The 12,766-nt window shown below is 38.6% G+C and overlaps 1 protein-coding gene across 1 annotated transcript in view; it reads left to right on the forward strand.

Annotated features, from left to right (window-relative positions):
- Positions 1-654: 654 nt before the first annotated feature.
- The window catches only part of NAF1 (nuclear assembly factor 1 ribonucleoprotein), a 41,359-nt gene continuing 29,247 nt past the window's right edge, over positions 655-12,766 (forward strand). Inside the window, exons 1-2 of the mRNA XM_003899326.4 lie at positions 655-1,438; positions 3,395-3,566. Of these exons, the coding sequence (XP_003899375.1) occupies positions 1,059-1,438; positions 3,395-3,566 (552 nt within the window). The 5' untranslated portion in view covers positions 655-1,058. The remainder of the gene's footprint in view (positions 1,439-3,394; positions 3,567-12,766) is intronic.

Below are 12,766 nucleotides of genomic sequence, written 5' to 3' on the forward strand. Positions count from 1 at the left end.
TCCTATCTATTGACAGATGGATCTATTGATGGATAAACTTCATTTAACTTCAAGGCTTCCTGACTCAAGTTTCTCATGTACAGGACCTACCACTCTTCAGGCATCTCCCCTGTCGTATAATCCCTGCTTTATTTTGGCGCTTCAAGTAGAATTGGTTCACGTGTAGCAATAGGAAAATCCGACATTCGGGCCTTGAATGGTTCACATGAGGCAGTGAAAACGGTCGATTTAGAACCTCCCCAGCCCTGATTTTTTCTTTTCTTTTCTTTCCTTCTTTTTTTTTTTTTTGAGACGGAGTCTCGCTCTGTTGCCCAGGCTGGAGTGCAGTGGCGCGATCTTGGCTCACTGCAAGCTCCGCCTCCTGGGTTTATGCCATTCTCCTGCCTCAGCCTCCCGCGTAGCTGGGACTACAGGCGCCCGCCACCTCGCCCGGCTAGTTTTTTGTATTTTTAGTAGAGACAGGGTTTCACCGTGTTAGCCAGGATGGTCTCGATCTCTCGCTCTGTTGCCAGGCTGGAGTGCAGTGGCGCGGTCTTGGCTCACTGCAACCTCCGCCCGCTGGGTTCAAGCGATTCTCCTGCCTCACCCTCCCAAGTAGCTGGGATTACAGGCACGCGCCACCATGCCCAGCTAATTTTTGTATTTTTAGTAGAGATGGGGTTTGACCACATTGGCCAGGTTGGTCTGTGAACTCCTGACCTTATGATCCGCCCGCCTCGGCCTCCCGAAGTGCTGAGATTACAGGCGTCAGTCACCACTCCGCACCTCCTAGTCCTGATTTTCAAAGGTATGACGCATGTGTCCGGTTCCCGGGGAGGGCCGTCGAGCCGTCGCGCCGTCGCGCCACATACGTCACACGCTATTCGGAAAGCGTTGCTGCGTAAACGGCAGGGGCGTGTCTTTTGGCTCCTCCGCGTGTAGTTACCTGAGAAACGCGGGAAGTTGGGGCCACGGACTGTTGCTCCGGTTGCCTAGGTTGTTTTATTATTTCTGGAGAGAGCCGTAAGCTTGTGTGGGGTCTCAAATCCTGAGGCCGACTCGGTTTCTGGCGCGGTGTGATGGAGGTAGTGGAGGCCGCCGTCGCTCAGCTGGAAACTCTGAAATTCAATGGCACCGATTTCGGAGTTGGCGAAGGTCCGGCGGCGACGTCTCCGGGCTCTGCCCCTGCGCCAGGGACGCAGCCGCCGCTACAGTCGTTTGAGGGGTCCCCGGACACTGGGCAGACCGTGGAGGTTAAGACTGCCGGTGAGCAGCCTCTGCAGGCCGTTCTGAACGCAGTAGCGGCCGGGACCCCAGCGTCGCAGCCGCAGCCGCCGCCGCCGCCAGCTGAATCGCCGGCCTGCGGGGGTTGGGTCACCTCTCCAGGAGCCAAAGAGCCTGCGCGGGCCGCGAACTCCTTGGAGACCTCGGACTCGGATTCGGATTCGGACTCGGACAGGTCGGGTGCCTAAGGGACCCGGAGCTGTGGGGAAAGGTCTTGTATGACGGGCGGGGTGGCCGAGGCCTAGGAGCCTAGAGGTTGCCCGTGTGGGCCCTGGAGGGTGGGCAGGTTGCTGGTGCTCAGGGCTCATGTGTTGAAGTATTGGCTGCGACTGCCCTTTATTCGCTGCCCCTCACAGCAGGTCGCGTTGTGAATCTGAACTTAGTACTCACTTCTTTCCTAAATTTGGTAGCCTGAAGAGTTCTATGTATAGATAGTATCATTTTTAGTTAGACTTTAGAAAACCCGAGGATCTCAGGTTGTTTCCGTAACTACTCAGTTCAGGCTGTACTTTTGTGGTTATAATTGAGTTTTGTGTCAGATCTGATTTTTTTTTCCTATCACATGTAGGCTTTGTTTTTTGAACCACATACATTGAGGATCAGGAAAAGGAATATTTTGTGTGTTTCAGAGCTGGCTCTTGACGATTACGTTAATTTGTAGAATCGTTGTAGGGAACACGTGTTTATGAAAGTAGCTAAACAGTGTTATTTAGTAGTAGTTTATGCTTCTTAACGTTTTGCGAGAGCTTTTCCCCCCTACCCCCACTTCTGTCTTTTAAATATGAAACCTCTGGGCTGGAGAGGACTCCAGCATGTGGGATGTTACTAAACAACACTGAACATTGTCTACAAATAGTTGAGTGTGTTGAGTGAGTGGGATACTGAACAGGTTAACAAGATAGACACGTGTTGAGGAGGTGAGTAGTTTAGTTTTTAGGGAAGTCGTCAGCAGAGTGGGAGTGAAGAAGGCATGAAGGTAGGAGAGGGTATGAAATGGACTGGGAGGGGGAAGTAACAACTGTAGACAAGGTTGGATTTCTTGGCAGTGATAAGATTGAGGTATAATCATCTTGTGGGATTTCAGAGCTCATTGTACTAGCAAAGAAAAGTAAATGGTAGATAATTTGGGGATACGTTTTGAAAGCAGAAGGGATATGGCTTCATAATAGGCCAGCTTAGTGTCAGGATACTGCTTCTGACTCTCTGTGGGTGATGGCAGAGGATACCAAATATTTGAAGAAGTCAAAAGGGTTACAACTTTTTGTCAGTTAACAGCAGTGGAATCAAATGGAAACTGACGGGGAGAAGCAGGTTTCGTTAGTATAATGCACTTTTTCTTGTTTTAACTTGCTGTGAGTGTGAGTGTATAGGCCGTTCGTACAAAGGTGGCCAATATGCCGTCAGAGATTGGACATGAAGTTTAGAGACGTCATAGCCTAAAATTTAGGCGTTAATGTCACATGGATGATGATTGAAATCATTAACATGTACGGGATTATCCATGAAAGTAGTACAGAAAGAAGAGAAAGTGAGGATGGAACCCTTAAAAATAATATATAAAAAGGCTCGAAGTGAGGAGCCAACAAACAAAATTTAAACTGAGACAGTGGTTGCTGTTAACGATAATTTCTGTGGAAGATAAGGACCAAATGAGTTTTCAGAAAGTAGAACGGTCTACATACTTTAGTAACTGAGAATTTCCCAAGTTGTCTGTAGACTGAGAAGAAACTCAAGCGATCTGGCAATTAAGCGATCTGGTTATTGGTGTCTAAGAGAGGTGCCATGCCCAGAATTCCCTTGTTTTAGTGATTTGTCACATGCTTGCTTATACTCACGTGTATGATATGTGAGACTATTGTAATAAGAGGAACTGGGTTATAGCAGAGGTTTGAAAATGTAAACTAAAGACTACTTTCCCAATACCATATCAGCTTTGAAGTGCTAGCTTTTGAATTAGAACAGCAGTAGTAAACATGTAGTAAAGTTGATATGTTTTAATTGAATAATCTTATTTTAATATTGTTAGAATAAGCAATAATAAACATGTATTAAAGTTGATATTTCTTAATTGATCTTATTTTAATACATAATAATACTGGACTTTTTTTTTTAACTGTTTTCTTCTCTACAGTGAAACAGATTCAGATAGTTCAAGCTCATCGTCTTCCTCCTCCTCTTCCTCATCGTCATCTTCCTCTTGTATATCACTTCCTCCAGTGCTGTCAGATGGAGATGATGACTTACAAGTTGAGAAGGAAAATAAGAATTTTCCTCTTAAAACAAAAGATGAATTACTTCTTAATGTAAGTACTTAGATGTATTAAGTTTAGTTGGCATGTTTTAAAACATATTCTGGTACCGATATTGATCTAATTTTGCCTGTATCTGCTCCATAAATTTGAAGTTCATTCTCAGCCTAACCGGCATGCTTTTGGCATGCCTTGGCTTTCTTATATAAAAGAGTAGTGATCTGTATAATTTCTTAGGTTACCTCTAACTCTGCTGACATTTGATAATTTTTCTGATTGTGGCTCAACTTCAGCTTTGAACTTTACATTTCTTACATTTCCTAGAAAAAGATATTTCTTATGTCGATTTGCTTTCTGGTGGTTTTTTTTTTTTTTTAGGGTCTGCAAGTCAGAAAATTTTGCTCAATAGCATTTGAAATTTTCTTTTTAATTGACTGCATTTAGAGAAGTAGAAGGTGAAATTCGAAGGGTTGAGCTTGTTAGGATTCCTATTGAAGTTTTTGGAGTGTTTTTATTATTACAGTTGGAGAAAACTTGTTAATTGTAGAATGGTTGTTTATTGGCACTTGATAGGTTTGGTTTGCAAAGTTAACTCTTGCAAGGTCATTTCCTCTTACGCTGTAAACATCCTTAGGAGGATGATGTTAGTCTGATTGAAACCTATAACCCAGGAGGAGAGTCTTCTCAGAATTTCAGAATGTAGGCTATATTACCACTTTTTTTTCCACCTCTGCATATACTTTTAATTATTAATGCTTTAAAAATATTTAATGGTCACTAATCATAATTCTTATATAACATTTACATTGATGAGATAGTTTAATGCAAGATTTGAAAAAATAAAGCCTACAGGCATTCAGGAACCTTTTTCATGAATGGATTCTACCAGTCTTAATTATTTCTCTTTTTCTCTACTGATAACAAGAAATTCTTATCTCGCTTATGCTTTATACATTGAAAATCTTTGGATTTGTATGCAGCTTCATCAGTGGCTCATATTTTCGTGCTACAGATACGTTAATATTTCTTAGTGGTCTTTGTACACAAAGGCTACCAACATAACTATTTTCTGAAAGTAGGAGACTTGTTTCGTCGTTTTTGCTTGTCTCTTGATCACCTGTCTACTTAAGTTCCTTTTAGACTATAATAACCAACAAAGAAAAGACCACAGTACTTCTGTAAATGCACACATATCGTTGTCTTATCTTACTAGATTTGGAATTCTTACCTTGAGAATTTCTTCAAATTTAATGCAAAGTCTTAGCGTATTTGTTTAGGTGTTTTTTCTGAACAGAATGTCCCTGTTTTCATCAGGAAATCACAAAGGATTTGTGGCCACAAGGAGTCTAGGAACAAGTTCTTTGAGGACTGAGTTCATATGTGATCCTTGTAACTCCCATAGTACCCAGTGGAGTGCTTTACAGATAATGAGTTCTCAGGCCAAAGTAATTTATGATTATAGAATGAGTGTGAGGCATTTTATGTTTATTAATTCTTTAAGAAATTATTATAGCACACCTGCCATTTGCCAGGTGCTGTAAACAAGACCAATCCAGTTTCTGCTCTTGTAGTGTCTAATGGAGGGACACAGACAGTAAATAAAGTGGAGACAAACAAATTTAATTGCTAAAAGTGCTATTGAATTGTGTGAGTGTATGTTTGCCTCAAAAGACAAAATTCCATTTGAATGTTGTTAGATTTTCCAACTTGGAATGATGGGTTGGTCTGTTCCTTTCTGAGACCATTTCAATGGATCTTTGAGAATGATGGAAGAGGGAATTGTAGTCTTTATTTGGGAAACTTATTAGAAGTCCTTCAGACCACTGTGCTACTAGAGATAGGTAGAGGAATTGATGAGTTTCCCAGTCTGCACTAAATCTCTGGCTTATAGGTCTGAAAGAAGATATAAGGACTTCTTCAGGGTTTCAAATCTTAAGTTTGGGGGAGAAGAATGGCTTTGTCCTGAGTACAAAAGATAGTGTATAGTTACAGGTATGTAGCGTGTTTTAAGAGTCTGCCTCTTTCTCAGGGCTGGCATTTTGACCACTGACAGACTCTTGCATGAAAGTCATGGAGATGACTTTTGCTGGCCTATGCTCTGTTACACAGCCTTGAACAGATCATCGAGGCTAGTGGAATGGATTTTCAGATTGCTTGGCTGTGAGTCACGTAGTCACTCCTGTTTGTGTAGGCGAGTGTGTAGGAGAGAGTGAGGAGAGCATGTGTAGGAAAATGAACACTTGAAAGCACGTGGGCTAGTGCGAGAGGGTGGGAGTCTGTAAGAGCTAGTTGACAGAAAGGGAGTGTGAATGTGTATGTATTGTGAGGAGGGTGGGATGTTGGGTGTAATATCAGCCCCTATATAAACCACATGGAATGGTTTATCTTTCACAGGAAAGGGAGCTTATATCCATTCCAAAAGGGGATGCTGGACAGACAGTAATAATGGGTTATACTCTATGGAGGGCAATGGAAATACTTGGAAATGGTTATCATGTATGATTTATGTTGGACTCATTGTTATGAAGAACAGAGACTCATATTACCTCAGGAGAACTGGAGGTTTATTAGAAAGCAGCTGGGAACGAAGGCAGCTATGAAGGCTAGTCACACTGTTTCTTTTACATGCCTCTGAATAGTCTCACAGTTATCTGTCATTTTATTCTTTCGTTACTGACTGGCTTCCTCTGTTTATCTGTAGATTTTTTTTGTCGGGGAAGGGGATGGGAGGACGGACAGAGTTTTGCTCTTGTCACCCAGGCTGGAGCCCAGTGGCTGATCTCGACTCACTGTAACCTTCACCTCCCGGGCTCAAGCGATTCTCCTGCCTCAGCCTCCCAATTAACTGGAATTACAAGCGCCTACCACCACGTCCGGCTAATTTTTGTATTTTTAGTAGAGAGAGGGTTTCACCATGTTGGCCAGACTTGTCTTGAGCTCCTGACCTCAGGTGATCCACCCACCTTGGCCTCCCAAAGTGCTGGGATTTCAGACGTGAGCCACTGTGCCTGGCCAGATTTATCTTTTTAATTCTAGCTTATACATGGATTTCAGTATCTCTGGCTCTAAAAATGACGTCTTTTGCTTTCAGTGTCCCATGAACTGGCTATTAGTGTTGTATTTCCTTGCTTACTTTTGGGACAATTCTGTTATTTAACTTAGTTTTTTTTTTTTTTTTTAAGTGACAATCCATTCTTTCCGAGAAGTGTCTCCTCTCCACAACTAGTACTAGCTGGTGTGGTATGTGCCATTTTGTTCAGGCCTCCTGATATGTCACTTAGACTTTTAGGCAGCGGAGGTTGTGTATCTTAGCTAGATGCAGCGTCAAGCTCTATGTGGGCTATTAATTTAACTATCTAACAAAATTCTGAAGAAAATTAATGAACTTTTCTGCTAAAAGGTATACACAAATTAAAATGTGCCAAATAGTTAAAACCAATTTTAGAATTTGTGCTGGACCTTCAGGGATCTGGACATAGACATGCCCAATTTAGCCCAATTTAACCCAATTTTACATCCAACCACTTTCTAAAGTGTTTTCTAACAGTTTCCTGTTGTCACTTAGGCATGCGTAGCTTAATTTTTACCTCCATTTAGTCTGTGCCTCAAGCAGGAATGTCACCTCTCTGGATCTATCCCTTTAAATCTTTCCATTGTGGGTTGTTCGATCTCTGTGATCTAACTATGTACAATGCAGATCTTTAGGTATATGAGAACTACAGTGAAGTAACTTTATGATTGTTCTTAAACCTTAGAAAGATGTAAGTTTTAAAATAGGTCATAACCAAACCTTGCCATCCCAAGATGTGGTTATAACCCAGTTTTTCTTTTTTTAATGTGAGGGTGTGGTAAGAGGGGAAGAGAGTAAAAGAGGAATTAGTGAACTATAGTGGCAGTGAAAAAGGAGAGTCTTAAGTGGCTCACTTCATAATGTCGCAAATAATAAGTTTAACTAGATAAAATTATTCTTTTAAACATAAATAATTCTTTAATGCTCAGAAGGTTTATATATAACCTACACAGTCACTGTAAGCAGCATACATATTACAGCTTTGGAACTACATTGAGCCGCATAGGATATATTTAGTGTTTTGATGAATTGGAAAATTGAGGTTCTTTTTAAACAATTTTCTCAGCAGTTTATGCCCTGAACTCTTCATTCAAATGTATCAAGTGTAATTAAAAATGTAGGGTCATAAAAACATTTGGGATTATAATTTTTAAAGTCTTAAACAGAAATGAGTTTTATAAATTAGTGCCCATTGTTTTCTGAAAACCTGAAAATCTTCACATAACATTTTAAAATTATAAGCACAATGTTTATGGAGATAAGAAATGGATAATACTTCAATAGGGATAATAATGTGTATTTAGGCATATAATGTAGCATGACCAAGAAAAAAAATTAATACTTCTTGGCAATTTTGGGAGAAATTTAGCTGTCATGCTTTGGTGACTGCTTATTTCATAAAATAAGTACATTTAGTAGTTAGGTTGAGTACACTCTACTCTCCTGATTGTGGCAGTGTGGACACATTCTAAAATGTCCTAACATGAGTGTATGGAAATATCTGGACCACCTCAAGCAGTTAAGTTGCAGTAGAATATTTCATGCCTGTTTGATCTCCCATCATATATGAAATTGTATTGCATCTTGGTCTACACTTAGTAATTATCAATTGAATATATTGTTTTCAAGACCTAACTTGGTTTATAAGTTTTGTCCTAAATGCAGGCCTCTTTTAACTTAGGCTTTTATTACTATATGTATATTTTGAACTATTAAATTCTATTTTAGAATACACTTTGGTAGCACTTATTAACATTCTTCCCAAAGTGCTTGTTATTTAAGCAATGGTTTATATACTTAAAGGAGATCATTTTTCATTAATATTCAATAGTGTTCTTCAAAAATAATTAATAGATTTTTAAAATTAAAGTTTTATGTTTTACAGAATATTTCAGTAAAGCTTATGTGAGGCATGAATGATTCCATAAACATTAAATAAATACTGTCTCATTCAGTAGAGTATCCATTTATGTCCTGTGTATATACATATATAATTATCACACAAGAAGCTTTCAATTTTTTAGATTCCCCCATTCCTCAGTAGTTTCTAATAAGTGAATTCTACTGATTGCTTTAGAAGATAAAGACAAATGTCTGTTCAAGAACAATGAAGCTAGAGAGTGAGCATACACACTTTAGCTGAAAGTAAAACAACACCAGGGAGTTAATGGCTGAATGTCAGATGAATGGTGTACTGCACATAAGAAGTGATAGGATTGAGTGGAAGGGGAGATAATAAGGATTTCTGAAAAATTTGGGCTAATACTCTGTGGCATTTTACAATTATTTGGCAGTCCTTTTATCTTCGTGATATATAAAATCAGTGTCTTAAAGTTGATGAACTATGGACTCAATTAACATAAAAGATAGGCTTAGAGTTATATTCATCGTTGGAGGTTTTTTCCTTGTTGAGATGGATTATAGTTTTATATTTAAACAAATTAAATTCTGAAGATATTCTTATGAATTTTGTTTCTCTTAACAGTAATTTTAGAGAAAAACAGGATAATAATGTATTTGTTTAAAAAAGAAATATCTCAAGACACTGCAAAGAAATGTTGACCCTCATTTCTTAATTGACTTGTCTGTGTCTTAAGTTTAGTGTCATACATAATAGGGTAATTAATGAGGGGACTAATGCTTACTGGTGATAAATAGCTGAGTTTCATGGAAACTTGTAAAATTACTTCCCCTGAATAAGTTAATGAATTAGACTACATGTTAAGTATGGTCATAGTTGACACAGAGTTTACAGACCTAATCCATTTTTTTTCCAATATGTTTTACCAGCTATAGAGAAAAAAAATTCAGTCATGGCTCTCAGTACTCCAGTGATTGGATCCTACTTTCCAACCATATCTGAAAAGTGAAGGCTCACCTAATAGCATCAGGTAATTGGCTGCCACGTGCATGTCCTGTGTTGGGTAATATGAGAAAAGTGATTAGATAATTTCATTCCACCTTCCTCGCTTTTCTCAGTTCTCCCCAAACTGACACCAAAAAGGTTTAGTTTTCATTTGGAATGTTTGATTCCTTCTCCCACCAACCTCTGCTGTCCTTTTCCCATATTTGTGAGTGAAAATCCTACTGAAGCTTCCTTATATAATTTTGCTTTAGAAAGTCATCAATTTACTGATACTGTTTTTTGCTCAATAAGCCTTCACAAATGCTAGAAAGGTCAAGAGTGTTGTAAATTATAAATGTTACCTTCTCAGAGGGCCATTTTTGACATATTAGCTCCTTCCATTTTTGCATTGGAAGTTCTAGGCACCCATTTTTTGAATGGTATGTCTATAACTTCATTTTTAATAGGATGGATTTTTAATGTTATGTGGTACTCTTTTGAATATTTTGCTTAACGGAGTAACCTTGTAGACCATACAGATGTTAGAAAATTGAAATATAATAATCTTACAACATAGACAATAATTGCTCTTTCATGGATATTCCAGAAGTGTGGTTAGGATCTTGCATGTCTTTAATGCCATCATTATGAATATCTGTTATCACAGAAGCACAGTAATTGTTTTGTTCGAATCTAGTCTATAATTTCTGTATTAATGTGTTATCTTTTTGATTCCATGCAGTTGGACATTTAAATTGTTGTTAACCATTTGTATAACTGTTTCGAACTTTTGTTCAGTTTCCTTACTATTTGTAGGTAAGAAAAATGAAACCAGAAAGAGATTTGTCTGAAGTCATATTAGTGGGGAGAAGCAGATTCTGAACTAGTAATAGACACATTCCAAACTGCTGTGTTTTCAGTATTTGTGGAGACCTGCATAGCAACATTGGAATCTGGTCATTTGGACTTTCTCATTATTTAGTTTCTGAATAATAATCATGTAGCATATTTTCTCAAAGTGAAGGATGAATGAATCATCTAATGTAAGGTTTTTAAAATTGCTTTTGCTTGGATTATATTGCCTCTCAGTAAAGCCTTTGACTTGGAACTGTGTAGTGTGTAGGAAATAAATGGTCGAGCTTCTTTAGTATGTTGAATTTTAGTAGTTCATTTCCCAAATGCTGTGATGTTTGGGGATGTTTATTTCCATGCAGGCTTTTCATTTGCTAATGATGTGAATGAAATAGTTTTCTTCCTTTCCTTTCCTACTCTTTGTTATGTATAGAAGTATTGAATAAATGGGTCCAGAAAAACTTTTTCCTGTTCTTTGATTTTTTGTTAGTAAACATTTATAATAATTTTATTTGTATGATAAAATAATTACTTCTAATCGCAGATAATGTACATCCAGAACAGGTTTTTAGTTGCATTTTAATTTTGGGAAACAATAAAATTTAAATATAGATTTATCACACATCTTCATTTCCCAAGTAGAGTATTCAGATTATCATTAAGACTTCATTAGTAGTATGGTGCATGCTGTTAAAATGTGGTCTTAAAATTATACCTGTGTTAATGGCCAGAAATACATTGATATTATTAATACCTGGGAATGTGTTTTGTAATGGAGGGCTTTTTTGATATGTGAGAATGTAAAGCAGTGCTGTGTAATAGAGCTACAGTGTTGGGGATGCCTATATTGTGCTGTCTTACTTGAAATGTGGCTAGTGTGACTGAAGACTGAGTTTTAAATTTTATTTAATCTTAATTAAATTTAAATTTTTATCTAATATTGTGTAAATAAAATAAAAAGTCTTTCCTATCTACTCATCATTCTTCTAACAAGGGTTGTGGGGTATCCAGGCTGATACTTTAATCTTTCTAATCTGCAGTAAATCGCCTTGTCTTTTATTTTTAGTACCCTTGGTTGTTGCTTATGGGTGATGAAGAAGGTCTTTCTATCCCAGGCCTCTCCTATCACCTCTACTTTCAATTTTTTCAGTTTACTTGTATGCATTTTACATCTGATTGTTTATACCTTTTGTGCACTGCCAGAATGGTCCCACAGTATGTTTTCTGGCCATATTTTCCCCTTTATTGGAGTGTGTCTGTATTTCTCTTCTCTGTCACACATATACACGCTTCCCTGAAATGTGGAAAAGCAAAGTGATTGATTTTTATTTCCTTAAAGGAGATTTTGTATCTGAGGAGATTTATTCATTATCATAGGAGGGGCAGCAGCTGTGTTATCAGGGAGCCAAATGTTAATCTAATAATTGTACTAATGTTTGCTGCTGCAACCCAGAGGTACCTATGCATCAATCCTAGGCAGTTAAGCTTCCTTGGAAGCCTGGCTTTTAAATTTTATTTTTGAGAAGATTAGGTTCAAGCCTTTTTCGTTCTTTGAGGATTCTATATCGGGTTATATTTTCATTATCTGATTTCTGCTCAGACTAAGACTGACTTTTGAGATTTTTGTTAAGCTTGGACTGAAGAGGTAGGCTAGTTCATTTAATAGATATATATTAATACTAAATACCTACTATGTGCTAACCATCTTTTTGGGTGCTATAGCAATGAACAAGACTGGGTCCTCGTTATGATTGGGACTAAAAAGGTCCTAGTTATGGTTGGATTTATTGTGTAGTTAGAGAAATAGACATTAAGTAAATACAGAAATGTTGGACGACAATATGTTTAGAAAAAAGCAAAGCAGCAGGATAGTTGATAAAGAATGACTAGGCTTGGTAGTGATACAGTAGATTAAATTTGCTAGTTGAGAAAGAGATGGTGACATTTGGCATTCATAGATCAAGACAAAAATCTTTACCTTGTCTGATATGGCTGCTAAAGGAAATTGCTTTTTATACCTTGCAGGAATCTATCCCCTTCGAACCTTTTAAAGTTCTCTCTGAACCCGCCAGACATTTTCATGGAAAGCACATCTCTTGGGTGCCTTCTTGGTGGCGTTTGGATTATTTTTTCCTCTTTGTCCTCCTCTCTCTCTTTTTTTTTTGAGAGTCTTTCACTCTGTCACCCAGGCTGGAGTGCGGTGATGCGATCTCGGTTCACTGCAACCTCCACCTCCCAGGTTCAAGTGATTCTCCTGCCTCAGCCTCCCGAGTAGCTGGTATTACAGGTGCCTGCCACCATGCCCGACTAATTTTTGTATTTTTAGTAGAGATGGGGTTTCACCATGTTGACCAGGTTGGTCTCTGACTCCTGACCTCAGGATCCGCCTGCCTCGGCCTCCCAAAGTGCTGGGATTACAGGCGTGAGCCACCGTGCCCAGCCTGTCCTCCTCACTTAGCGTGCTCATTTAAAAGAAACAAATAGATC

Source organism: Papio anubis, chromosome 3 (assembly GCF_008728515.1).
Source record: "Papio anubis isolate 15944 chromosome 3, Panubis1.0, whole genome shotgun sequence".
Lineage (NCBI taxonomy): Eukaryota > Metazoa > Chordata > Mammalia > Primates > Cercopithecidae > Papio > Papio anubis.